The sequence below is a fragment of the Aythya ferina genome (assembly GCF_964211825.1).
Source record: "Aythya ferina genome assembly, chromosome: 1".
In the NCBI taxonomy this organism is placed as follows: domain Eukaryota; kingdom Metazoa; phylum Chordata; class Aves; order Anseriformes; family Anatidae; genus Aythya; species Aythya ferina.
This window is the reverse complement of record NC_140296.1, coordinates 6,592,622-6,620,344: the sequence shown is the minus strand read 5'-3', so window position 1 is coordinate 6,620,344 and position 27,723 is coordinate 6,592,622. Positions and strand designations below refer to the sequence as shown.

General features: G+C 39.3%; 1 protein-coding gene across 21 annotated transcripts in view; it reads right to left on the bottom strand.

Moving 5' to 3' along the window:
* DLG2 (discs large MAGUK scaffold protein 2) overlaps positions 1–27,723 on the bottom strand; it is a 1,046,667-nt gene that overhangs the window by 762,355 nt on the left and 256,589 nt on the right. For 2 of the 21 annotated variants that reach the window (XM_084519807.1, XM_084519811.1), the window contains exon 1: positions 21,057–21,560. The exons of 16 other annotated variants lie outside the window; for them this stretch is intronic. In XM_084519807.1, the coding sequence (XP_084375933.1) occupies positions 21,057–21,176 (120 nt within the window). In that variant the 5' untranslated portion in view covers positions 21,177–21,560. Of the gene's footprint in view, positions 1–21,056; positions 21,562–27,723 lie in introns of those variants that run through there. 3 more of the 21 variants (XM_084519803.1, XM_084519812.1, XM_084519816.1) reach the window with 3 other exon arrangements.

Below are 27,723 nucleotides of genomic sequence, written 5' to 3'. Positions count from 1 at the left end.
AGCCCCCGGTGGAGCAGGTGGATGTGGCCTGGAGGAGGCTGCGGCCCATGGAGAGCCCCCGCAGGAGCAAGACCTGGGCTGGAGCTGCAGCCCGTGGAGAGGAGCCCACACAGGAGCAGGGGGGTTGGGGGGAGCTGCTGCCCGTGGGGGACTCGTACTGGAGCAGTTTGCTCCTGGGGGATGGACCCTGTGGTATGGAGCCGTATGGGAGCAGTTCCTCAAGAGCTGCAGCCTGTTGGTAGCCTCCACAGGCTCAGTTCGGGAAGGATGGCATCCCGTGGGACGGACCCCATGTGGAGCAGGGACAGAGAGTGATTGTGAAGGAGCTGCGGAGATGAAGTGCCAGGGACTGACCACAGCCCCCATTCCCCAATCCTCTGCACCACTAAGGGGGGAGGAGGTGGAAAGGGGTGGACAGCAGTGAGGTGTTTTTAGTTTGCTTTTATTTCTCACTGCTGTAGTCCATCAGCAATAGGCAATAAATTACATTAATCTCCCTATGCTAAGTCAGTAATTGGTGAATGATCTCTCTGTCCTTATCTCAGCCCTGGAGCCTTTTTCCATCATATTTTCTCATGCTCTTCCTTTGAATACGGAGAGTAGTGGTGGAGTTCAGCTGCCCATCAGGGCGAAACTGCTACAGGCTCCTTATTCTCTAGATGGTACTGTTCGGAGGAAAAAAAGCATTTTTTCCTCTTCTTTACATTCTCTTATAAAGAAAGTCAGAGCTGGAAAAGGCTTTGAAAGAAAACCAAACCTAATTGCCTATCTACTACAATGTCTGAGTCATAGCAGCAATTAGAGTTGCCTTTCAGCCTAGCCTATAGCTACCAATTTAAACAATAGACAATTTAAAATGTTGCTTACCTTACAAATGTAGAGTAATTAGTTATTTTAAGGAAGATTAAATTTGGCATAAGTACTAGGTACACATGTGAAATCATGTAAAAATCTTGCTGCTAATATTCATAATTCCTAATTCTGTTATGTGCTACTACTGTTTATCACCATCAATTTTCTTATCTAGCTAGAACATATTTTATGATTTATGATATACACCTTTAAAAGTAAGTTTCACAACATAATGTGATCTAAAAGTAGAGTGAACAACTGGGATATTTCCAAAAAGGAAGAAACTGTGGTCTTCAAAAGATATTGACTTCACAAAAAGAAAAGTGACTGCAAAAATGGTGTTATGGGGTATCATGATATTATTCTCTGACTGAAGCAGACATTCTCCATTTGCAAAGAGGAAATGCGCTTTCTGTGTCCTTCTATCCGTAGCTCAGACCTCAGAGACTCACCCACATTAATAAATTTTGTACTGGCTGCCATTGGTCTTTGGTACAACACCAGAGCAATCCTACAAACTTCAGATTGTGCCTATGTGACACCTCCAGGACCCCTGTTATTCTCAGCAGGAACTTGCCATAGGAAACAATTCATTTGACGTGTGAAATGGGACAGAGGTGTCTCCTCACTCTCATTTAGCTGTGTTGGCTCAGCAGGTCTAACAGGAGCAAAAAGCAATGAAAAATGGATTTTCACCACTGAAGTGAGCAGCTGTGAGTCGGAATATATCAAAGCAACAGCTTTCTTGACTTAGAAGGTGTCATTCTTACCAAGTCAATTTTGCTTATAAATCCCCACTGCTTCTGTTTTCTGGATTAGGAACGTGGAATTACACACACTCTGCATAACAAGTAGGCATGTTGGGGTGAATAAGTATTGTGAATAAACCTTGAAATCACAGGCATTTGAAACAGAAAGAACCTGAACAAATCCTTTCTGCTGAGAAGACACAGTCAGTTTTGAGTACAGCATGTACATTATGTGAAGCAGTATATATATATAAATGGTGATGTAATAAGTTGCAATCCAAATAATGAAAAATAGAAAGCATGTTACAGTAATATTCAAGGCTTAAATCAGCAATTTGTTCTATCTAATATAGTGGGCAAAACAGTATGAAAAAGAAGTAATGAAAATACTGCAAATTACATATTACAGGGACTTCTGGCAGTATTCTAACTGGTATAAGCTAGAAGCTGAAACCTAGAAGCAGCAGGGCAATAAAGCAATTTCATTTATATTTGTGCTTTTTTGGTCCTAGGCTACTCAAAGAGCTGGAAAGAACCTGGTGTAGCTAACAGCCTTGGGCTTTGGAGCATACAGCAGCCACCCAGTGCTATTGGAAATCTTTGCAGAGCTGTGGGTTGTTTTTCCACAGAGTTTACAGTGACAGTTATCTTCTACAAAGACTTTTGCAATCTTCTCAAAGCAGGAAAAAAAAAAAATAAAAAAAACCTTGAGGGCTCTATAACATCAGTGGTATTTTTATGTGCTGTAGACACAGAAAGGATGAGGATTTCATTAAAGTAGTCACTAAAAGATGTTTTAATTCTACATTAACTTATTGTTAATGTTTGTAGAGCATTTCTTTCCTTACCTATTGAAACATTACATTTTGAAATCTCTGTGAAGAGCTTATTTTAATTTTATGAGCACTTCTTCGTAAAACTATAACGACCTAGGATTCAGACTTGAGGAACAATTGGCATTTTTCACATTGAGTAAAAAATAAGCTCTTGTTGCTAGATGTTCCCAACCAGGTTTCTACTGGAGCTTATCTCCGTGTGTTAGCACGGAGAGGTTTAATCTCTCTCCACAGACAATTACTATCAACATTTTCTAGAGCTGATCTGTGTAGTTCATTTTTCACCATAACAGTTTAAGGCTTTGATTCCATCCAAGTTTTCTTCTCCTTCAAATAATGAACATTCTCCAGACAAATAATGAACATTTTGTAATACCATCATGTCTTGCATTAAGTACGTTAATGCATTTTCATAGCCCATGAAACCATCTGCATGGATAAATGCTGCCTCCAGATAAAACTCTCCAACTGAAAAGACTCACAGCTGTTCTCTGTAATAACCACTTGGGCTTCATTTTCACATAGCACTTTTTTTTTTTTTTTTTTGTGGTTAGCTATCATGTGAAAGGTGTTTTCACTGATAAAAGGTGATAGAAGGTGTCCTGGGATTAGATCACTACAGAAAAATAAATAACTAAATAAATTACTGCTGAGCTATACAAGGATAGACCTTGCTGAAGGAACGAGGTCCAGGAAAGGTTGTGTAAAACTCACAAACACATGCAATTTCTCTATGAAAGATTTCTGTTTACTCTGAATGCTCTTTGATTGATCCTGATGTTCTTCTCTGCTGATAGAAATATTATGTTAATTACAGCTGGTACCATCTGTATTAATTTAAGAACAAATGCAATTAATTTGAAGACTGTAAGGATCTGCACAGCTCTAGCTCTCTTTTCTGGACATTTGCTGGATGTAGAAATTTCAGTCAAAGTAACCATAATGATTTCATGGAAAAGCAGCAAAAGAATTGACCCTTGAGTAAAGATACTGTATTTCTCAGTTCAACCCTTTGGCCGTAATACTGTAACACTTCTTGGTGTGTGTGCATGTGAGAGTGCTCAACCAATCCTACACACAGGAATTTTAAAAGCTTCCATTGACATAAAACACTCTAGAATACCCTCGGAAGATTTAGGAATGTGACAGAAGAAAATTTTAATAAGTATTATTTTCTTACATGTAGCATAATCTTGTTTAATCACCAAACCTGCTACTATTTCTTGTGGAACAGAATTTTGCACTTTGGTGTTTTAAATCCTTTCAATTTTCTGTTTCCACCATGAATGTTTTCACCCATTTTTTAAATAAATATTTTGAGAAGAGCTTTCTTGTCTCAAATCCTTACATGGAACTGTATCATGAAAGACAGCAGATTTGGGGATTTTTTTCTTCTCCATGCTCCTAAGATTTTTGGTGCTTTAGTGTCATCCACACATTTTGCTTATTTATTTATCATGTTCTAATGTGTGGTGTAAAATTCATACAAGTAGTTAAACCAGCACTGGAGAGACTAACTCAGTAAAATCAAACGCTGTAAAATGAACAAGATTCAGAAGGAATAGATGATGCAAGGTACAAAGCCAATGAACAAGGATGGACAAAATTTGCACTGACAAAGGGGTTCTTGTAATGATCTGTAGACAATTGTAAAAAGTACTTTGACAAATATCTCCTCCTTTTGCTGCTTCAGATGGGTGCTCCAGACAGAAGGAACTACCCAAGTCCTGGGAAAATCACGAAAATATAAGTTTACTCAAATAAGAGAAGCTCAACTACTACGCTAGAGCCTCTTTCAGTATAGTTCTCATATGCAGTATGAGAAACACAGTTACCTGAAGTCTCAGCACCAAAAAGCTATACATAGAAGAAAGTTAGTGATGCAGATCTCCATGAATTCTTTAAATTTAAGTTTCCAGAATAACCTTCAGTAGAAAGCCAGGTGTGTGAACGTATGGTAAAATCACAGGCAAAGTACTGCTCTACTTTCAGGCCATACCTGATTATATCTCACAGCATGTGAGATAACCATGCATGTACATGTCTAAGACAACAGCTGTTGCACAACAGCCTGAGCAAAATCTGACTGTCAGCAACAGCAAGGAAACTTAAAGTGATTTCTAAACAACATAGCTCAGATTGTAACTGTTTGGATGATCTTCACATGAAGAAATGTTTTTCTGAAGGCAAATTCCACTTATTTCTCAGCTAGAAAAACATCTTTCTTGGGTTGTCTTTAATGCATTTTCAATTTGGAGTCATTAAGCCAATATTCAATGCAATTTCAACCTGCATGCACTCTGAAGTCATGCACGCTGCCACCTACATTTCATTCCTGTTCCAGTATATTCCTAGTGATACAATAGTTTTCTTACATGGTTGGGGATGTATTTTCAACCAGTTGTGGTTATGGTAGATAAGCAAATCTCAGAAGCCCCTCTGCCAGACACTTAAACAGGAGGAACAGAAAGATAAACTGAAGCCAAATATACCAGAAGTTACAAAATCCCTCAGAGAAATGGAGGCCAGAGATACTTTGCTCCTGTATCCAAACCTTAATTTCATAAGGCTTTTGTTGAGGGATTAAATTACAGCACTGCTCTTACAATGTCTTTTTTTTTTTTTTTTCTAATTACTATTATAACACAAAACATGAAACTGTCATGAATCATCTTATTCATTGACTTGTGTCTGGCAGAGAATAGTACCAGCTGCTTCAAAAGAAGGGGCAAGAAATCAGAACAACAGTAGAATAAGTTATTTAGTTTGTACTTTGGAGCATGGAGCCTATATTTTGAAATCTTATGTCACTTTTCCAGTTTTTTCCTCCTCTTTCTTTTTTTTTTTTTTTTTTTTTTAAGTCTTTCCAAACTCTCAGCATCCAGTATGTTGTCACTGAGATCCACTGATGGGCTATTGCTTTCAATAACATCTCCTTTCATCAGTCTTAGGAGTGTTGCATTTCAGCCTCACTGAAGGTCCCTTTGTTGGAAAGTGCAGGAAAACTTCAAGACAGGAAGAAAGTGTACTGCTTAGTGCTATGACCTGTTAATTCATCTACTTACAAAACATAACAGCCTTAATCTTTAAAATCTCCAATCCTGAAAGTCTTTATTCACTAGTGACCTTCATATAAAGAAGAGCTGATAAATTTTCAGATAGGTACTGTAGGTTTGCTCTTGCTCTAGACTGATAACATTTTGGATCCAAAAAGTAATTACAGAAAGAGGGAAAATGCCTCCTGTTTATTTATTTTTAATTTAACCAGGAATTGGTATTTCCTGTTAAAGAAAGGGAGAAGAGCAACAAAACTTCTTCCCTGGAAGAAGAGATTAAACAGAGCAAAATAAAGTCTTCCCGGATGGTCAGGAAGAAGTCATCAGCAATAGAGCTTAGTTATTTGAGGGGAACAATAGCTGAATATGGGAAAAATTAAAAAACACGAGATGATGTTTTACAGTTGGTGAGGTGTTCTATTACTAGAGGCTCATGCAAGAATGGAAGTGATATGCTGTACCAGTATGGTGAGGGAAAGGCAAAGGGCACAGTGGCACATTTCACTGAAATGATGAAGAAGAAGAAACAGTGGGCCCAGGGTTGGGCTAGACATGAAGGCTGGGGGAATGTTGTAGTGAGGTCACCACCACAGCACTGAAAAACCACCCTACAATGGATGTGGGTCCAAAATTAGAACCTGTTATTGTCTTGGCCTTTCTGTTATAATTTTCTTCAATAAGAAGTGCATTGAGGTAGCATGGATAGAGCATTGTTTTGATATAGCATTGCCTTAAACTAACTATATAAAATCAAAGTCTCAGAGGGTACAGCAGTCAGTTTCTGAGAGCCATAGAAAGGAAAAAAAATAAATAAAAGGGGGGGGGGGGGGGGGGAGTGTGGAATAAAACCTTGGAAGAAGATCTAGAAGATTTGAAACAGTAAGGGTAGCAATTTTTGAGCTGTTTCCCAAGGTACCCACTGAATGATATGCACTGCAAGAGAAACAGGCAGTATTTCAATGAGAAAATATCACTGGAGGAATCAGAGACTGTGTTGAAAGGTATTGCTCCATAGATAAGTTTGATGTGAAGCCAAGAACTAGCATCAAATGTCAGTTGTGGAGAGATTGTACATGTGTGAAAAAGAGACAGTCATGGCAGATGCAATTTAGACATAATAAAACTGAAACAAATAAGATCAGAATAAGCCAGGGAAACCCAGAAGTGACTCATTGCTGTTTACAGTTTGCAAAGAGAAACAAGAGGTATTGCTTCTGGGGTCCTGAGGAGGGGATGAGGGGGTGTTCTACATAGTTAATTGCAACATCAGTGCTGAGGGGCCTTGTCCTTTGAGGGTTAAGCAGTCTGTGTAGTCATTAATTTGGAAAAGTTATTACAATTGCTTTCTCTTCTATTCTCCTCGCAACACAAAATTGGTTATAGGTTACACATCGCCTTAATCTGCACAACATTCATGATGGTGCTTCTGCAGCCCTTCATGTGCAAGGCTGCAGCCAGCTTTTCCCTTTGACACGTGCCACCTACCACCCCTGGTTGCTGTACCTTGTCTCTTGTCTTCCAGCATTTGAATTGCTTTTGTTTTTCTTCCCTCACCATTTTCCACTCCTTGGACCCTAGATTTTGGTTTGTACTAGGGATGATGGTAGTATCCATAAAAAGTAGTCCTTAGACAGTAATTAATTGTTTCCAATATGGTACATGCACAAAGCTTAGAAAGAAAGAAGGAAGAGGCTGGTAAACTATGAAGCCATTTGGAAAAGATACTCAGGAAACACCCGATGCATTGGAGAAGACAGCAAGGAGGGAATGCCCTTCTGGGGATACCCCTACCACTTCTCTTCCTGTCTGGCTGTTGGGAAAACTCTTCCTTTTCTCTTTTCTCCCTATATCTCTTTTTTTTTTAGATTTTTTTTTTCCTTTTTTCTTCTCTCTCTTTTTTTTTTTTTCTTTTTCCTCTGTTACAGTAGATCTACAAGAAGGGCCGGAGGGCAGACCTGGGAAACTACAGGCCTGTCAGTTTGACCTCAGTGCCAGGAAAGCTCATGGAGCAGATCCTCCTGAGAGTCATCATGCAGCACTTGCAGGGGAAGCAGGCGATCAGGCCCAGTCAGCATGGCTTTATGAAAGGCAGGTCATGCCTGACGAACCTGATCTCCTTCTATGACAAAGTGACGCACTGGGTGGACGAGGGAAAGGCTGTGGATGTGGTCTACCTTGACTTCAGCAAGGCTTTTGACACCGTCTCCCACAGCATTCTCCTCAAGAAACTGGCTGCTCTTGGCTTGGACTGGCGCATGCTTCGTTGGGTTAGAAACTGGCTGGATAGCCGGGCCCAAAGAGTCGTGGTGAATGGAGCCAAGTCCAGTTGGAGGCCAGTCACTAGTGGCGTCCCCCAGGGCTCGGTGCTGGGGCCGGTCCTCTTTAATATCTTCATCGATGATCTGGACGAGGGCATCGAGTGCACCCTCAGTAAGTTCGCAGATGACACCAAGTTAGGTGCGTGTGTCGATCTGCTTGAGGGTAGGAAAGCTCTGCAGGAGGATCTGGATAGGCTGCACGGATGGGCTGAGGTCAACTGCATGAAGTTCAACAAGGCCAAGTGCCGGGTCCTGCACCTGGGGCACAATAACCCCAAGCAGAGCTACAGGCTGGGAGAGGAATGGTTGGAAAGCTGCCAGGCAGAGAAGGACCTGGGAGTGATGGTGGATAGTCGGCTGAATATGAGCCAGCAGTGTGCTCAGGTGGCCAAGAAGGCCAATGGCATCCTGGCTTGTATCAGGAACAGTGTGACCAGCAGGGCTAGGGAGGTGATCGTCCCCCTGTACTCGGCTCTGGTGAGGCCGCACCTCGAGTACTGTGTTCAGTTTTGGGCCCCTCGCTACAAGAAGGACATGGAGGTGCTTGAGCGGGTGCAGAGAAGGGCGACAAAGCTGGTGAGGGGCCTGGAGAACAAGTCCTACGAGGAGCGGCTGAGGGAGCTGGGCTTGTTCAGCCTGGAGAAGAGGAGGCTCAGGGGTGACCTTATCCCTCTCTATGGGTACCTCAAGGGAGGCTGTAGCGAGGTGGGGGTTGGCCTGTTCTCCCACGTGCCTGGTGACAGGACGAGGGGGAATGGGCTTAAGTTGAGCCAGGGGAGTTTTAGGTTAGATGTTAGGAAGAACTTCTTCACTGAAAGGGTTGTGAGGCACTGGAACAGGCTGCCCAGGGAAGTGGTGGAGTCACCATCCCTGGAAGTCTTCAAAAGACGTTTAGATGTAGAGCTTAGGGAAATGGTTTAGTGGGGACTGTTAGCGTTAGGTCAGAGGTTGGACTCGATGATCTTGAGGTCTCTTCCAACCTAGAAAATTCTGTGAAATTCTGTGAAATTCTATGTTTGCCACCAGCTATGGACCACACAAAAATTTCATCTTTGTTTCATCTTGCTTTGTGCAAAAAACATCCTGACAGGGAGCAATACATCCATTCATGATTTATTAGCCTGTCAAAAATTCTTTAAAACTTTTCTGTATTAAATGTAGGAATTCCCATAAAGACAGAAGACAGCAAACATTCTCCCTTAGCTTAATACCATTAAAAACAATTACATAGCAACTACCTACAGGTTGCATTTAACTCTGAGCTCTTTCTTAGGTTGAGAAATACTGCATTTTCTGTGTGAGAAGGAGTGACATAAATATTCACTTAAATGTCAAAAATTTTGTGAAAGTTGATCTGTTTAGAAGATCATGTCAACATTTAAATCTAGCTAGAGGGCAATCTCAGGGTCAAGCTAGATGTTTCAGTCAGATGGCTAATGGTAATTAGATCTTCACAAATCCCCTAGTAACCAGCTTCTGACAACTTTTGACAAGTTGGTAATTATCTTAAACAGTCCCTGACACTTGAATTGCTTGCTAATTTTACCCCTTATAGAGACATGGCAAATGTACGGTGGACGTATTGTACAAATATTTGTTAATTAATCCTCACAAAATATCCCCCTAAGATACATTAGTGTCTCCATTACTTCTATTAGCATTTTACGGTGAATCAGTGGAAGCAGTTCAGGTCTTCTAGGGTCACATTTACACTTCTGCACCCATGCTCAGTCTTTCTTCTTGCATTTCTAACTATGTTTACCCCTGAGATGATCCTATAGTTTTAGGTCCCTTTTGAGGTTTATGATACCAATCAGCTGGGCAACTGTGACTGTCTTATTTTAGCTAAGCTGAATTGGTTTCTCTAGTTACCTAGTTTTACTGTTTCAGAGAGACCAAGCTCAGAGGAAGATCCCCTGTCTCAAAAATACTTAAATCATGCTGTCTGACATGGGAGTCAAATCTCACTTGATGTACATGGCCCATCTCTCTTTTTCTGATGCGTTTGCAGCAGCTGCCTACTCTACAAAAGCGCCACAGCTCTTAGAAAAGAGTCTGACCTAAGTGTGTTCTCCTCAGTTTGATCTCACATAATTTTAAGCGACTAAAATAAAATATAACAATTGAACATCATTGAAATAATGGCCTGATGTACCAGCTGGGCAAGAGAGAAACATGCTGCAAACAGCTCACTTCAATTACTCACTGCTTATTTTTTGTATATTAATTAAGTAATTTAGAAGCAAGAACCGAGACAAAAACAAAGGAAAACAAATCAGATTATCTCATTGTCCCACTAGCTCTTGCTCTTGCCTCATCTCCAGGGCATCTTGGCTGACCCTTCACAACAGTTTGCTCCTCCTCCCACAATTTTATGTCTTCCTTCTGTTACATATAAAAAGAGAGAAAAAAACTGCCTGACCAACATTAGCAATCCCATCCTTGCTGCTTTGTAGGATGGTATTAGTTTGACCAGATGGACACGTCTACAACAGAGACCTACTTCTCAGCTAGTCACCTAAGCTCTCTCTGGTAAATGGAGAGAAACTGGCACTTTCAGGACACAATTAATCTCATCCCCGTGTAGATATTTAAACTAGGTCATATGAATCATGCCTCAGAAGAGACAATTCCTCTCTACTGACACTAAAGGGAGCCTGAAATCACTAGATACAGATGTTTACATCGGTTATGTCTAAAGTTAAGTGAGCTGAATACCACCTGCGTTCTTTAGATTGCTCTCTTGCTTGAAAGGCAAAATGCCTTATATTCACTTTCCTGTTATGCACATGGTTAGAAACAAGTATGTGTCCTTCCTCTCCCCTCCTTTAAGAACTCAAGCATTACAGGAGATATATGAATGTATCCACATGATTCACTACAAAAAACAGGTTTTCATAAGAAATTAATAACATCTCAAAACATTACGTTCACAAGGAAAAGAGGAAAGCCCTGCCCCTGAGGAGGAACAGCCTCAAGCATGAGGACATGCTGGGGGCCACCCAGCTGGGCAGCAGCTCCCAAAAAAAGGGCCTTGGAGTCCTGGTGGGCATGAGTCTGAACATGAGCCAGCAATGGGTCCTTACCGCTAAGAAGGAACCAATACCAATGCTGATGGTATTCTGGGCTGCATGAGGCAAAGCATGGCCGGCAGGCTGAGGGAGGTGATCCTACCCCTCTGCTCAGCACTGGTGAGGCCACATGTGGGGTGCTGGGTCCATTGCTGGGCCTCCAGTACAAAAGAGACCTTTCTCCATACTGGAGAAAGCCCAGTGAAGGGCCACCAAGATGATCAAGGAAGTGGAGAATCTCTGCTGTGAAGATAGGCTAAGAGAGTTGCCACTTTTTAGCTTAGAGAAGAGATTTAGCAGGCATGTCATCCATGTCTATAAATACTGGAAGAGAGGGTGCAAAGAGGACAGAGCCAGGCTCTGTTCAGCGTTGCCCAGTTCCAGGACAAGATGCAGTGGGCACAAACTGGAGCACATGAGGTTCCCTCTGGACATCAGGAAGGGTGGGTGATGGAGCACCGGCACAGGCTGCCCAGAGAGGCTGTGGAGTCTCCTTCTTCAGAAACCACCTGTACGTGGTCCTGGACAGCCTGTTCTGGGTGTCCCTGCTTGAGTAGGGGCTGGACCAGAGGGATCCAGAGGTGCTTTCCAATCTCAACCACACTGTGATTCTGTGAAAAGTGCACAGGGAGAGAAGTATATGAAAGCACTGATGAGCTCTCAATGAGTTGTTAGACTTCTTCCCAAGAATTCAGTTTTTTTCTTCATGAATCTTCTAGCAGAAATGAAATAATCTTTCAAAGTCTTAACATTTTCCTTTTCTAAAGGACCTATGTAATGTGATTTTATTTCTAATAAAATTATGCTTCATATAATGTCTAGTTACTGAGTTACTAACTTTGATCATAGCTATGATAATCTAAGGATATAAGTGAAACAAAAGGGCAGCATGCACCTAAAAGTGCTTCCACTGTTTCAACCAGTGGACTAGGTCCCATAAAACAAACCACATCTTTGTTTTCATCATAATTTATCTCTTCAGTTTCCATTTTATCTGGGAGATCCCTGTTTTGCAAGATCAACCTTTCAAAACAGTTCCTGACTTTTGATAGTACTCAGACAAATTTCTAAACAGGGACATGAGCAAGGTCTGGGGTTAAGAGCTTAATTCCTTGCAATTTCTATTATGCTATTTATGCTTTTTTTTTTCTTTTTTTTTTCTTTTTTTTTTTTCTTTCTTTTTTTTCTTTTCAGGAAATTGACATGAAATTGCTGATAAAATACATATTAGCAAAGATCTGAAAGAAAGAAATATACGTAATGGCAGGTTAATGGAAAACAGATCCTGTCAAATTAACTAATATGCTATCTGTTCTCAGATGGGATTACAAATTTGGCTGACAATGGTAGCAATATTGATATAATATACTTAGATTTCTGTAAATCATTTGACATGGTACTGTATGACATTTTATTAAAAACAAAATCAAAATAGCACACTTTAAATGGATTAAAAAGTGTCTAACTGACAGGATTCAGAGTGTAATTGCAAACAGGGCAGTTCATCAGCTTTGTCTATTGGGCTCCTCAGGGACTGGTGCTTTTTAAATGTTGATCAATCGGGGAGAATTACTGATCAGATTTAGCAATGACAGAAAAAAGGTATTGTAGTAAACAGTGCAGAGAACAGGTCACTGCTACTGATCAATGTATTCTTTAATACAGACAGCAATAAAGTCCTAAGTCTAGGAAAAAAGAAAGCAAACCTTACTCACAGGAACTTTTCAGAGAGGCAGGGTCTGCTATTAGGCAGATGGGAACTCTGGTAGATAGAGGCCAGAATAGGAACTCCCAGTGCAGCAACATAGTTGACGAACTTGATGTAACCCTGGACATACACACAGGTATCTTTAGTGAGAGCTAGGACATTTATTACCTCTGCATGGGGCTGCAACTGTTCTGAGGCTGCACATGTGGCATGCACAGCTTAAGAAGCCTGCTGTGGAACTGGAAACAGCTCAATAAGACCTCAAAGACAAGTCAAAAGACAAGTCATGTGAGGGGTGAGAGTGCTGGCAATTGTGCTTTGTAGTAAAAGGTGCCAGGAGCACCATTAATTTACTTAGTCAAAAAGATGATTAGGTGATGCCTTCATCCCAGTCTAGATCAACATGGGGGGAATAAGCCTTTGCAGTGGACTCTTCAGTCCAGTGGACTTCAGTCCAGTGGTTTTAAATGTAGCAAAAAAAATGAAAGTGACCCAAAATCTGGAAGCCAAGACTAGATTAATTCAGACTAAAAATATGTCATACATCTGCAAATGACTGATTAACCCCTGGAATAATACACTTGTGAAAGCTTCTTCTTCTTCAGAAATTACACAACAGAAACTTTTTTTTTTCTTTTTCTAAAAGGTATGGCAGGTGCCAACAGATGTATCCTTGAAACAATTCATGATAGTATTACAGTCTGCGCTATCAGACTAGATTAATTATGATTGTTCTGTCTCACTTGAAAACTTGGCCACTTATTTTTGTTTCCAAATGAAAACTGAAGTTTTGAAAACAAATCTGTAGCAAGCTGAAAATCCTGTCCAAAATATCTGCAGATATGTGTGAAGTAACTATCATATTTTTCTTCATCTCTCCTGCAACTTGGACGAAAATGCTTTTTGGAGTTTTACTCCTACAGTTAATCCTCCTTTCCTAAGGTTTTAATGATCCTTTGTGCCATCAAAGGAAGGCAAGCCTTTCCAATTACTTCTCTTCAGAGATTTCAATTTGAAATTTGAGGGTTTTACTGCTTTGGTGAAGATGAGACAAAAAAAATGAAAAAATGCTTGTGCTCAGGTTTCTTTGATTTGTTTTTGTGGATTTCAGATTTTATTCTACTTGTCTTTCCAGAAGAACTCTGGAAGCTGCACGGTTATTAGGAGAATTTATACTATTTTGCTCACTTACACTCAGCTCTCTCTGGAGACATAAAGGAAAAATCAGCCACCCCTGAGAAAACAGAGATGGCTACACTTTTAGTAATTTTTTAATGTTGTTGTTATGGAGTTTCTGTATTAGCCATTAATCCATAGTTATCACGTACTATTTTGGCACTGGGACACAGGTGGAATGCAGACTGCTTGAATGTGCTCCAGAGTTCATTTCACCAGTGTGTGTCCACAACTGAAAAATTATTTTTGATTTTGGCATCTCTACACCCAAAAGACACTTTCCTTGTCTCTCGCTGTCTGTAAGGATAGCATGGAAAGTAGATAGTGGGGATTTCCTCCTCCCAGAGCAGGTACAATCATTTCATACATTCACCCTGTGCCAAAAACATGAGGGACAGGATAGGAACACATCTCAGCATGTCCAAAATACATATGCTGCCATACTGTAGCGGTAAGAGAGGACACACCTGTGAAGAGTAGCCCTGGAAAATGAAACACTAGTTCAACCACAGAACCCAGAATATCTTTATCCAACTTAGTGTGAGCAAGTGGGACAGAGGGAAGATGAAGTTAGAAGCATATGTAGACAGAAGCTAATCATGAGACATTGGTGGGCAACCTTTAATTGTTGCTAGCTATTATCAGCTCCATCTATCACTGATTAATAGTCTTCTGCACTTCTCTCCATCACAGTGATAGGAGTCACAGAGTTTCCCAAGAAAAAGAAAACCTTACTTTTGCCTGAGTCCAACATTTTGTATGCAGCATTGTTGTCAAGATTGTTGATCTAATTTCTCTGCAATCTCATAAAAATCAAAGAGGCACTGGCATCTTTAGTACTCAGGGCAAGCCTATCAGTGGTGATTTAACAGCACAGTATTTCACTTTTCATCACTTTTATATAAACATAAAATTGTCAAATAGAGACATGATATTATATTCTAGTTAGTTGGATATATTAAGAACCCAACAAATTTAAATACGTTTAGATTCCTAGATCTTTTCAATTCTTCCTTAACAAAAAGGCCAATTATATATCTCTGATAAGAATAGCATATCAGATAAGCTCTAATGAGCCCACATTAAAATGGGAGATACAAAATAGAACTGAAATAATTTTATTGGTACTAGCATGTATCCAGAAATTTCTGAATGAAGAGTGCCCAACTTCCGTATCTTCCAGCCCATATTTTTGTGACCAACTCTTCTAAATTTAGAAAAGCACCCCATACCCCCATAGCGTAATATTCGTATTTGCTTAATGTTCACAAAGAATTCTATCATAGTAGTGGATTTAATTCCTTATACTGTGCTCATCATCTTAGCATCTCTGTACCAATTCACCCATTTATAATTGCCTTTCAGGGAATATTATTCTGGCATATAGGTTAAGTATAGTTCCAATCTTACTATATATCCAGAAAACCAGAGCTGCTGCTGTGTTATTAATTTATTCTAATTACTGCTTTCGTTTATTGCTTGTTATGACCATGTACTGTAAATCAACACTTGCAGCTGGGTGGAGAGGTAAAGTACATACTTAGGCATTACAAATGCTTGCAAATCTGGGCAAGGTTGATTTCAGAGGTTGAAAAATCAACCTTAAGGATTCAAAAAATGCATTTCTTAAGCGGAAAGAACTACTGTTTGAACTGTGTGAGACTTGATTCAGATCTCCTATTAACAACACTGGTGTGATTGCAAAAACTAGGCCATAAATGAGAACTTTATCTTCCTGCCCATAAGTGTGGGCAGTAGCAGTATATTTTAGTAACAGGTACAGCAAGCTACCAAAAGAAAGAAATGCTGCAGTGTTATTACTGTTGTAATTTTGAGAGAGCTCTCTTTGTAGGAACTTGTCCAAGACATCAGTAACCCCTTTTTATCACAATGAGTTCTCTCTTCACTAAAATTTTTTTTATTTATTAAAAGGATAACAGCAATACAAACAGCTCAGTTGTTTTTAGCTCTCATGGCCATATCCCACGGCTGTTAGACAAATCCCTTATAAAGTTCATGGTCTTGCTTATTTTATAGTCTAGGCAAACATTTTATATTCAGACAACAAAATATATTAAAGAAATTCAACTAAATATTCACAACATACATAAGATTATCCTATTCCTCACGTCAAATCTTTTAGGGTAGAAATTCCACACCAAATTTATTTGCTTTCTAGTACTAACCTACATTTTGTCTTGGTGTCCTACATTACTAGAGGAACTCTGACCTGCCACTTGATTTATTGTTATGACTATGCTGGTATGAGTACACTGAGTCAGACTGTGTCAGACTTTATCAGACTTACAAAAAGGAATAAACTCAATTAAAAAAACTTCCCCTGAGTAGAACAGTTGAAGAGTAATTTTTTAATTAAATTAGAGAAAGTGAGAAGCCAGTCTTGTTTATTTCTTTTAAAATATTACATCAAAGCCATTCACGTGACTTCTGAACTGTTCTTCACTTAGTAAAGAGGTGCTAGTGGGTGGTGTGTGGTAGAAGACTTAAAGGGGGAAAATATGCACAAGAAAACAGGGACCATGTCTGGAAGTCTGTGAGAGTTGTGAGCCCAAATCTCTTTGATTTCTCTATAAATGCCTAACTTCATCCCCCATTTGCAAACACCATAAGTCTACAGAAGAACATGGTTTGGCAATATAGGTCCAAGTCTGAAACATTCAGAAACTCTTTTCATAGAATCATAGAATCACGACTTCTTTTGGAAGAACAGAACAAGTCTTGGAACAGGTGGTGAGATGTGTAATATACACAATTATGTGGAGAAATCATTAGTACATACTAGAAGAGAGGGAGAATTCACAGAATTGTGTGAAGATAGTTTGGACTGGAAGGGACCTTATAGCCCCTCCAGTTCAACCCCCCTGCCATGGGCTTCCCACCAGACCAGGTTGCTTAAAGCCCCATCCAGTCTGGCCTTGAACAGTGCCAGGGATGGGGCATCCACATCTTCTCTGAGCAACCTGTTCCACTGCCTCACCTCCCTCTGAGTGAAGAATTTTTCCTAATATCTAAGCAAAATCTACTCTTTTCTAGTAGATTTAGATTAGGTATTAGGAAGAAATTACAGCTGCATGTAAAAATATAGAAGTTGGTAGCTCAGTTGGCTTTTGCAATGCTTCATGGCTTTTGGCAACGAAACACTGTTATTTATTACTATGATTCTTCTGCCTTTATTAACCCACAAGATAACATTGCAGCTGGAAGCTGCTCAGTTAAGATAATAACTTATGGTTTTGAAACACAGGCGGGACAAGAAGACAAACAGAGAAAGCTAAAGGATTAAAGGATCCGAAATTCCAGCATCCTCCATGGGCCCCGGCCATACAACATTTCCCCCCTTGACAGGTCCTCTTCATCATCTGAGATCCTCAAAAAGTGACAATTCATAGGTCAAAATTTCAGCTATAAATTGTATCATGATTACGATTTGTCAGGCTAGCATGATCTTTTAGCTGAAGCATAGGCTAGGGAATGTATGAAGGGAATACAAGGGAATGTATGTAGAATACTTCTATCACCACCACTGTGACCCAAAGTTTGCAGTCAGAACAAAGAAAGGTGCTTAGTTAACCCAGTGTTCAGGCAGGAGCGCAGTTCAGTAAGGTGGCAAGTATACCTGCTAATATGAAGACAGCCTTAAATTCCTGCTGAACTAATCTGGGAAACTTTTGACACTTCAAAGGGTATGGATCTGAATTCATAACAAAACCCACATGATCTTTACATTTAGCTCTGATGGCCCCAAAGCCAGTGCTGACTGCTGCTGAGAATGAGGTACCCAGTGCTCACATCAAGTCCCATGTTAAAGTACAAATGAAAGAAATCAGCTCTTCTTCCCAAATTCCCAGAAGCACCAGCTCCAGTAAGACCCTCAAACTGCCAGCCAGAAATAGCAGCCCAGATTCACAATAAAATCCATCAGAACTACACATACTGTTCCTAAAGGGAAGGGGAAGGAAAAACTCTTTCAGACCTTCAAGAAAAACAAGACCCTGGCCAATAAAAGTTTTTTAAGTTTGTCTCAGGCTGTGCAACTTAAATATTTGCAACGTTTCCAATATTTTTACAAGAAAAACTGCTAATACTGAGAGAATTTGAAAAACTTATCTATGCCAAGAACCAAAAGTTTTTAATGGCAACCACTAAAATCATTTGCATTTAAATACAGAAAGTATTTTCAATACACAGTGGGCACAATTGTAACTTCAAACATTTGACACTGGGCAGCCCCCTGCTACAATCTGCTCCTGAGACTCAGTTTCACGGAAAATACCACTACATATTTAACTGCCACAGATCGTGGGAGATCACTTTTTTGGGCACATTTATACAAGAACACTTCTGATCTTGGAGGCACTGCCTTTAGATTATAAGTCACTGACTTCTGCATTTATTTATGCTAACTTCCACTGAGGTACAAAATTGTGTATATATGCACAAAGAGAAAGAGATGAGTTTAAAATACAGTATTTTAATAATATTGTCTCTCATAAACAGGCAATGGTAAGCAGTAGTTAGATTATTTTCTTTAAAAAAATTCAAGCTGAATTTCATTTTTAAAGTGTAGGTCTGGAGAAATTCTGATAGAGAAAGATATTTTGCTCATAACTTCTCAGATATCTTTCTCCCTTTTAAAACCACTGACTTTGCTTCCGCTCAGGCAGGGAAAAGCAGTTATTCACGCAGGCAGGTACGTGTTCGTGGTCTGTGCTATTCTTTAGTTAACTGTAAAAATAGACTTTGATTAAGAATGCATGGGGTAGACCTCTTTTTATAAGTCTGCATATGCCAACCAACTTCACACGGGTAGTTTCAGATAGACTGGCAATCAAGAAGCAAGAGTCCTACCTTGAACTTGAAAAATCTGCTTTCTCTAAAGCCATAAACTGCAGCTGCCATCAGAAACAGACCCAATTGCTTTTCTTTTTCACTTTCCAGGGCAAGCGAATCTATTTCCTGTTACAGCCTGTACTTATAGTTTAATTCTATCTTATGACTTAAAGACTAAAATATTTGAGAACCACTAAGATTTTTCCACCCATTTAAAAGGGGAAAAATACAAAACTCAAAACAGATGTTTTATAATGTATTTCATTTATTTTGGCCACCCATAAAGCTGTGGCTTACTTTAGTGCCAACCAAGTTAAAAGCAACAGAGTTCTTCAGAAACACTGTGTAATACGTTTTAGACTGACCAGGCATGGGGAGCACCTTTCAATTAACTCCTATTTAATAAGTAATTTTTTGTGTCAGAAAAAATAATTTAGGAATTGCTGAAGATGTCAGTGGCATTGCCATACTTGGGCAATTCCTCCAGGGATGTGCAAAGTTTATAGTTTGTCTATGTTATTATACCCCAGTGCATATCTTGGAAAGCAGATGACCAATGTATACATTGAAAACAGATGGGTTAGATGAAGTTAGAACAACTGAGGACAATGTCATTAGAACAACATCATGTAAACAACAGTCAGTATGTTGATATTGTATCTTAAACAACTATTCCAGAGACATTTAACAGCTAAAGTCCCAACAAATTAAAGCTATCTTATCCAAACAATCATCAGACTTGGGCTAGTACAGACCTTTCACTTTTTTTTCTGTGTTTATGAATGAAAGCAAAAACATTTCAGAAGTTAAACCCATGAGAATCCTAACAGTTGCTGTGGTACTTACTGATAAGGTATCTCTTGGAAATTACAGTAAAAAGAGTCATGTTGAAATTTCTCCTGTACCTATTCTTATTTAGACTGAGAAATCATTGCTCAACAACAGACCCACTTTAGTAGAACACCTTCAGCACAGTACTGCAGGCTGGGGGACGAAATGAACAATAAAGAATGGTTGGTCTCAAAACATTTCTTTATTGACAATTTACTGCACAGAACACAGGGCTTATAATGTGGATATGATTTACTAACCTGCCAAAAACATTATAGGGAAAGCATAAGGAAACGACAACGGCTGTATTTTAACAAGGCAGCAACATTAAAAGTTTTAACCTGTATTTCTTGGCTTGCTATCCATATATTCAAAGAAAATATCTTTTTCACCTTCCACCTCAGAAGAGACACAAAAAGTGAATTGCAAAAGTTAATTAGAAAGTAATAACCTGTGAAAGCTTAGCAATTCAGTACAGCAACCAGCAGTACAGACTTTGACCACATACATAGGACCAGATTCTTAGAATTTGAGCTTCTAAAGCAAAATACTTTGTAATCAAATAGCCTTTAAATTATTTTCACCTAATAAGCAAATGTGAAGTTCATTATTATCAAACAAGTGCAAATACAGAAAACTCACTTTAATTCAGAGGCATGCTTAAAGCAGTTTAAAAACAAAATATCCTTTACAAGTATTTCTCCAGGTAAAACAGTTTAGCCATCATTTGCCAGCGCTTTCCTTCTCAGACAGACACACTTATCTGAACCTGAAAAAGCCAGAATGCCGAAAGTACCTCCCCAATATGTTGACTGAGGACTGTAATTCATCTAAATTATGCAACTGGATTCCCACAGCTGGCCAACAGCTTGTCTTAGAGCTCAATTCAATGCCAATGATCCTGTCTGCTAATATTGTCCTACTTGCAGAGAAGGTAATACATCCAGCAACTTATATTGAAGTTCTGACATTAATTAACAGAACAAGCAAACGTTGAGATGAGTGACAAACGCTGGTTAATAGCTACTGCGAGACCAGTGCTGCCAGCTGGCATTTTTCAGTAACACTTTGCAGTAATAATCTCTTGTTTATTTCTTAGGACTTTACTTATAATTTGTTTGTAAGCATTTTGTTTCAGTGAGAAACAAATCAGGACACAAAGCCAAAACCAGACACAGCAGCAAGACCCCGATTTTCAGACAAGTAATCAACAAGAAAGCATGCAAGCAGCATCACTTGGAGGATGCATGGGGGACAAGAGTATAGGAATTCTTATCCTATATACAGCAATGTAGCTTTGCACAAACAGCCTTTGGCTTCTTGTCTCTGGCCTACCTGGACAGTAACAAAACATATTTATCAGATCATACAAGCCTAGAACCTGAGCTGCAAGCAGTTAAAAACTGAAGGTCACTATGCTGCAAAATTAAAACATGCTCCTATGCTTTAGCAACACAGACAACGATAAAACAAAGCCTCCACAACCACCTGTAATAATATGCCTGTTCAGCTAGCAATTCCAAAGTCCTCAGCAACACAAGGTAGACATTTTCTGCAGCTGGTTTTACATGTACATTCCTGCCAAATTGTTTTCTCGTCTTCTCTTACCTTCACATTAGTCCGGAGTGCACAGTAACATGCAAAAAACATTGCAGTAAACAAGGAGCATATGGACCAGTATTCAGCGTCTCTGCTCTGCACAAACGGTACACACACGATCCCGAGCATGTGCTACTAAGGAGCATCCGTTCCCTCTGTCAGTTTGAAAATGCATTGATCTCTGTTTTTCTGACTACAAAAAGACATGTCTTGAAGGCACTGAATGAAAGCTACATATCTCTTCATCGACTATATATAGCAATATGCCCAGTAATTTCAATTAGCAGAGAATTCAGCGTCTGAAACTTGGACCTCAGTTGCTTTTCCTTCCAGCATTTTAAATTCAGGGGGGAAAAAGGAGGGGGAACTCACCCAGAGGGGAAAGGTGAGGAATTAAAATGTAAGCAGCGAGTTACTTATATTTCCCCCTGGCTTTGATGTTTTTCTTTTCAATATTTTACAAACGTTATACATAGAAAATGAAGAAAGGTTTCTCTGCCAATTCTCAAATTTACTGTAGATTCTGCACTGTTTCTGTCTGGTCTTGTTAAAGATACAGCATCCCTTTTAACAAAGACAACGTCATCAATCATGACAGATTCAACATGTTCTACTTACAAATACAGTCTCTGATTAAGGACAATGGCTGGCTGGCTTATTAACGTTTCCTCAAATGCAAGTTCAGTCCCCTGTGCTAATCTATTTTTAAATAAAAAGTCCCACCTACTCCTTCACTCCCATTTAATAAAAATGCAGCGGACTACTTCTAAAGATCCTGTATTGCATTGTGCTCCTAGTTAAAACACTGGACATAGGTTTCAAACTGCTTGCTTTCTTGCTGGGATTAGAAGCACAGTGAAAAATTAAAATTAAAGCAGGAAAATCCTGGAGAAGCATGTGCCCTCACATTTGTAACTACATATTCTGAATTTGAAATGCTCAAATATCTTCCAGAAGGAGGGAACTCAGAACCTAGCCAGAAGGCAAAGCTTTAATTCACATGCACAAAAATAAGATCAAACCACTTCTTTTACTCCTGTCAACCACTGGGATGCTACAAATTAACTGGTTGTTTACTAGACTGCAGGAACAGAAAGTCAAAGACTCATCTCTTTGTTTACAGCACCAGGAACCACCGATATTCTTACTGAATTATGAAGCAGCCTTCAGGAATAAAATCCAAAAAGAACCTCTGCTTTTTTTCACTGCAGCAGATACTGTGGGAGGCAAAGAGTGGAAAAGGCTTTACTAACCCCTTATCCATCAGCATAGAGCAGTTTGTGTAGGATAAGCATAACTTAATAGAAATATCTGCAGTGACTTTTAAGATTTCTTTAAATAATGCTTTACATAAACCCCCAGAAACCTGCAGAAATACTGAAGTCCTATCAAAGTCAGTGGGTATCTTTCTGTGGGCAATGAGGTGAAGAAGCTTAAAGAGAAGGGCATGCATTTAAAGAAAACGAGGGGGAGGGGAGAGACGGCAGGGTTTTTTCCAACATCTTCCTAAAGACGAGCTCTCAGAAACTGTCGTCAACTCCAAGTGAACAGCTATTTTTAGCCTGTCATTGTTTGTGCCTTTTTTTAGGAATGAAAAAGGCAGTTGTGTTTAAAGCTAGATACTGCTCTATAATGTGTCCTAAGACAGCTACTTAATTTGATCCCCAGCTCCATCTGTCATACAAATTAAGTAATTAGTAATCACAACCATCTTTGACACAAGCAATGACTTCCAGAACAAAAAAGATGAACCCTCTTCTTCAATCTAATTCTGCAACTTCTATTAGTAATTAAACTGGTGTCTAAATGCTATAGTTCATAAAACCAGGATATCCCAAAGTTATGATAATTCAGACTCTGGCTGCAGCAATATTTATCCAATAAGCTAAAACATAGTAACCCATTGCTCAGCAAAAGCATGGGAGAATTAATTGATTTATTTTTTCGTTTTGTTTTTGTTTTCTGACAGTCTTCAAGTGAAGAGAAAGGGAAAGAGATCATAGTTTATTTTGCAGTACAGTACATTAACAATTAAAATTTAGCATCTAAGTCATTGAGAAAATATCACATATCTTAGGGAATTGTGATCCACTGGAGAAATGAAATTCAAAAAGCAAAGATGAATAGATGCACAGTCCTGAACAGCGAAGCAAGGCTCAGGCAAGCATGTAGCTGCATATGAAAATCAAATTCAAGTCTCTTTTCTGCCAAAGGAATTACACGAGGTTTCAGTCAGCAGAGTCTCTGAAATAACTTTCTACTTCATTATCCTAAAAAAGTTAATGTTTTTGTATTTAAGCAAACAAACCCAGTGTGAGGAAAATAGGGATCTTACAAAAAGAAAGCAGAGATGTGTAACTATATGACTCCCAAGCGATAACCTGTATAAAAGACATCATATATATTTAGGAAAACAAGAAGTAATGCAGTCCCAAAGTCTTCACTCAGGAAATCCCATGACTCCTGAGTGTCTGTGAGGAAAAGTTATCTAGGAAATTACAGACCCTAACCCTCATAACACTGTACCAGTGAAAAGGGAAGACTCCCAGCCATGCCTCCTATAATAACTGTGGGGCATTTGAGAATTTGATGGAAAATTGAAACCTCTGTACAAGCCAGCAAGGTATTACTTTGATAGCAGACCAACTTAGCAGGGGCATTTAGCAGGGGCTACTTCAGGTAATCTGCAGAAGCAGATCCCTGCAGGGTTTCTTCACCTCTGCCAAACATTTCTTATTGCAGCAATCTAATTTTTAAAGGCAACGTTCTCATAAAGGAACATACAACATTTTATTATGACTAATAGCTACTCAAAAACATCAAATATTGGTGCTTGATTGGTGACAACAATGCGTGAGGAAAAAGCCTTGCCTGAGTCTGCCAGACATGGCAAAAATAGCAGAGCATTTCATGTTTTCAGGGCCTCTTTAAAAGGGAGACCACAGGGAAGAACCCCATGGATGAAAGGGGTTACTCCATTAAAAAATCAAAAAATCAAAAAATCTAGGTTAGGCCTGAAAACAGTAGAGAGACAGTAGTCCAAAAAAGCCACATTACAGACCCTCTTTAAATGACACACAACTTGTGACCTGAATATTCTTAGATGACAGAAACCACTGAAGCTTTCATCTTGAACTGTGAAGTTTCAGCATACTTTATCCTCCTGTTCCAAAGGAGGGTGAAAGGAAGCATTTGCAAGGAAATCCTGGTTGTCTGTGGGGGCTCAAAGTGAGCAGAGGGCCCATGCTGGACCTGAATCTCAGGAGGCCCTGAGGGCAAGCTGCTTCTGAGGAGTAAGGTAGGGACAGGCCTTCTGCTGCAGTCACCCGACTGGCTCCTCTGACAACTGCAGCAGAGTGTAACATCACTATCATTGCCCAGAAGAAGAGTAATAGGAGGTAGTAGTAGTAGTAGTAGCAGCAACAGCAGCAGTAGTAGTAAAAATGATCTATTGCTGTTGCATCTCGAAGCTGTGGCCAAGGACCGCCACTGTCCAAAGCAGGACAAAGCAGGAAGTACATGGAAAACCTCATAGGAAAACAGTGAAACCATGTAATATTTTATTCCTCTGCAGCCTAGACCATTTCCAATTTTTTCCCAAGCATCATGGAAGTGGTGATATTTTAAAGAAGAGGAACAGTAAAACCAACAGACTAAAAAATCAGTGAAGAAAGCAACGTTCTCCAGTTTTTGCTCCACTATAGTGCAAAGTGCCTCACTCACTTAAGTAGCATATTTGTGGGTAGATGTTATAAATTGTTTTTAAAGATCTTGCTGAATAAAGACAGACTTTATGATCACCCTCTGATAATCACATCAGGGAAATAAAGGGAAAGCAGAAAACCCAAAAGAGAGGGGGTAAGGACTGAAGAAGATGGTGTGTTGTTCTCTGAATGGACAAAGAGGGAGAAATGACAGTCCTGTCCTCTAAGTCACTGACTTTCATCAGTCATAGGTGCAACCCTATATCTTTTTGCAGTGTTGCTGGAGGTACTAGCTTGTGCGGTCATGGCACTATGGCTACAGTCATGCTCCATCACACCCTGCCTTTGCGCACTGCAGTGATACCACCCATACGGCACTCCAGTCCTGCATTGGCTAAACACATCTGATTTCAGCACATGAGTTTTAAACTGGAAGGATTTTACTCCTTTCACAATTTCTGAGATTTTATATTGTCATGAAAATGTGCTTTTCCACAGCTACAGAAGTTCATGACACTGAAAATCTCCATGTCTGAGGGTGGGATAGTGAAGAAAGCATTATTACAGGAGCATTATTACTGGAGGCCTAGGGTGCTGGTTCTAAATGGAAAAGCATAGCTGACTCCCAAAGAGTAGATTAAGTCTGAAGCACCTGGATACAAATGCAGAATGGAGAATGTGGACCAACAGCCACAACTGGCAAGAAGGTTTTCTTAGGCTTTCCCTTATAAATGCAACAGTAATGTTTAGTAAACTGTAACAGACAGAAGAACTAAATCAGCAGTTTGAGCTCAGCAAATCCTAAAATCTACAGAAAGAGAAACAAAAAAGGATGAATAGATTATTTGCAAACTTTCATCGTCAGTATTGTAAACATCTCTCTGGAACCCTGGCATTCTGATGGAAAAGTTGCTGAGTCAAATGTTCTTCCTCACTTCCAGGCCAGTAAACAGCAAAGACCTTCCCCTAGGCTGATTTAACTGAAGCCACAGTTTTCCTGAAAACATTCTATTTCCTTTTTCCTACACAATCCTATTGATACAATTGTCTCATTCTTGAGAATTTAATACTTTTCTCCATAATGTCCCAGTTTTCTGCTTTCTGTCCTTTGTGGTTGCATGCAGGAAGGTTTTGATGGGAGATATGAGAAAAACATATAATTTACTCAGAAACTATTCCTTCTCAATATTAAATTTATACATATTTTATGAACCAAGCCTTTGTGGTTACTATTTCAAAACAAGCCATAAAGCCATTTATAATAAATAAATCTGAAGAAAGTATATGGCCAAATAATAAATAAAATTAAGCGAAGAATGACCCAGTCTGGTGAGCCTTCTCTCTGACTGAATTTCTCAGGAAAGGCCATTGCTTCCAATGACCCTAAAACTGAATACTGCAAGAAAAAACAGAGGTCCAGAAAGAAGGAATTGGACTGAGTTTCACAAAACATCTTGGATTACTCAAAGCCCAAGGGGCAGGTGCTGAGCTCTGCTCTCTGGGGACAGCAACAGAACCTAAGGGAATGGCGTGGAGCTGGGACAGAGGAGGGTCAGGCTGGGTGTTAGGGAAAGGTTCTGCACCCAGAGGGTGGTTGGGCACTGGGACAGGCTCCCCATGGCAGTGGTCATGGCACCAAGCCTGCTGGAGTTCAAGTGTTTGGACAATGCTCTCGGACATAGGGTCTGATTTTTGGGTGGTCCTGTGTGAAGACGGGGGTTGAACTCAATGATCCCAGAGGGTCCCTTCCAACTCAGGATATTCTATGATTATATGATTTTTCCTCTGCTGTACCTGTAATATCTGGACCAGGTTTATTTAGTACCTCATCCTACCCAGCTGATTGAGAAGACCTGACTCTATGATCACCTACATTGAGAGACCCAGGCTTGAAGAACTAAAGACAAGGTGAAAAGCCCAGATGATTAGAGGCCTACACTTATTTTTATTTTTTTTTTCCCCATAAAAATAAATAAACATTATTTATCATGATTGTTTAGAAAACTTGGAGAAAATGAAACTTAGGGAAAATGTCTATCTTTTCATAGTTTACCATCACTCCCCAAATATGAATTTATGTTTTACTTTTATAATTTATTAACTATAATTTATGAACTGAGCTAATTCATTTAAGCATAAAATCCATATTTCCATGGTAACAGCATGAATGAAAGAGGAACAAACCTCCAAAGTTCAAATGCATTTATTACAGTACTTAAAAATAAACCTCCAAAAATTTTCATCTAGGAAATCACTGTAGTGTTTTTGTATTTAAATAAATAAATAAATAAAGCTCTTTTTGTAAATTTGTATAAGAACTTGATTTTGAATTGCACTTGATAAAGACCTGTATGTGTCAAAACACCTAGGATTTTCTTCTCTGTACTGTGATTTTAGCAGAGGAAAATATTAAAAGGGAACCTATTGGTAGACTTAGAAATACGATATAAAATTTAGTAACAGTGGAAGTAACCTATGTTTTCATGAAAACACAGGTTTGGGTTTTATTGGCATAGCCAGTATTTTCATTACACAAGGAAAGCGCTAGATTTCACAATACCTGGAGAGTACAATGATGGATATTCATCAGCCATGCTCTAACTATTCCTCTTCATTCAACTGATAGCAGTTATTAGCTTAATGTGTTAATAAACCTCATCTAGAAAGCTCATCAATTAGATAAATATCTTATTTTGAAAATACGTTTAAATTTAACCAGTTCTTGAAAAGTTATTTCAAATCAGCATAGCATTTTAACACAAAGTATAATTAACTACTGAAACTATTTAGAAGGTTTTCATAACATTTTCTAAATTTTAATGATTTCAAATCAAGGTTCAAGATATTTCCAGAACCCTTTTGAGCTAAAAGCATATTATTGGGCTCAATAAAAAAATAGATAGACAACTCTAATAATCTATCCATAAATTTTCTTTCCTTGGAAGATAAAATAATATTTAAAATAAGTATAT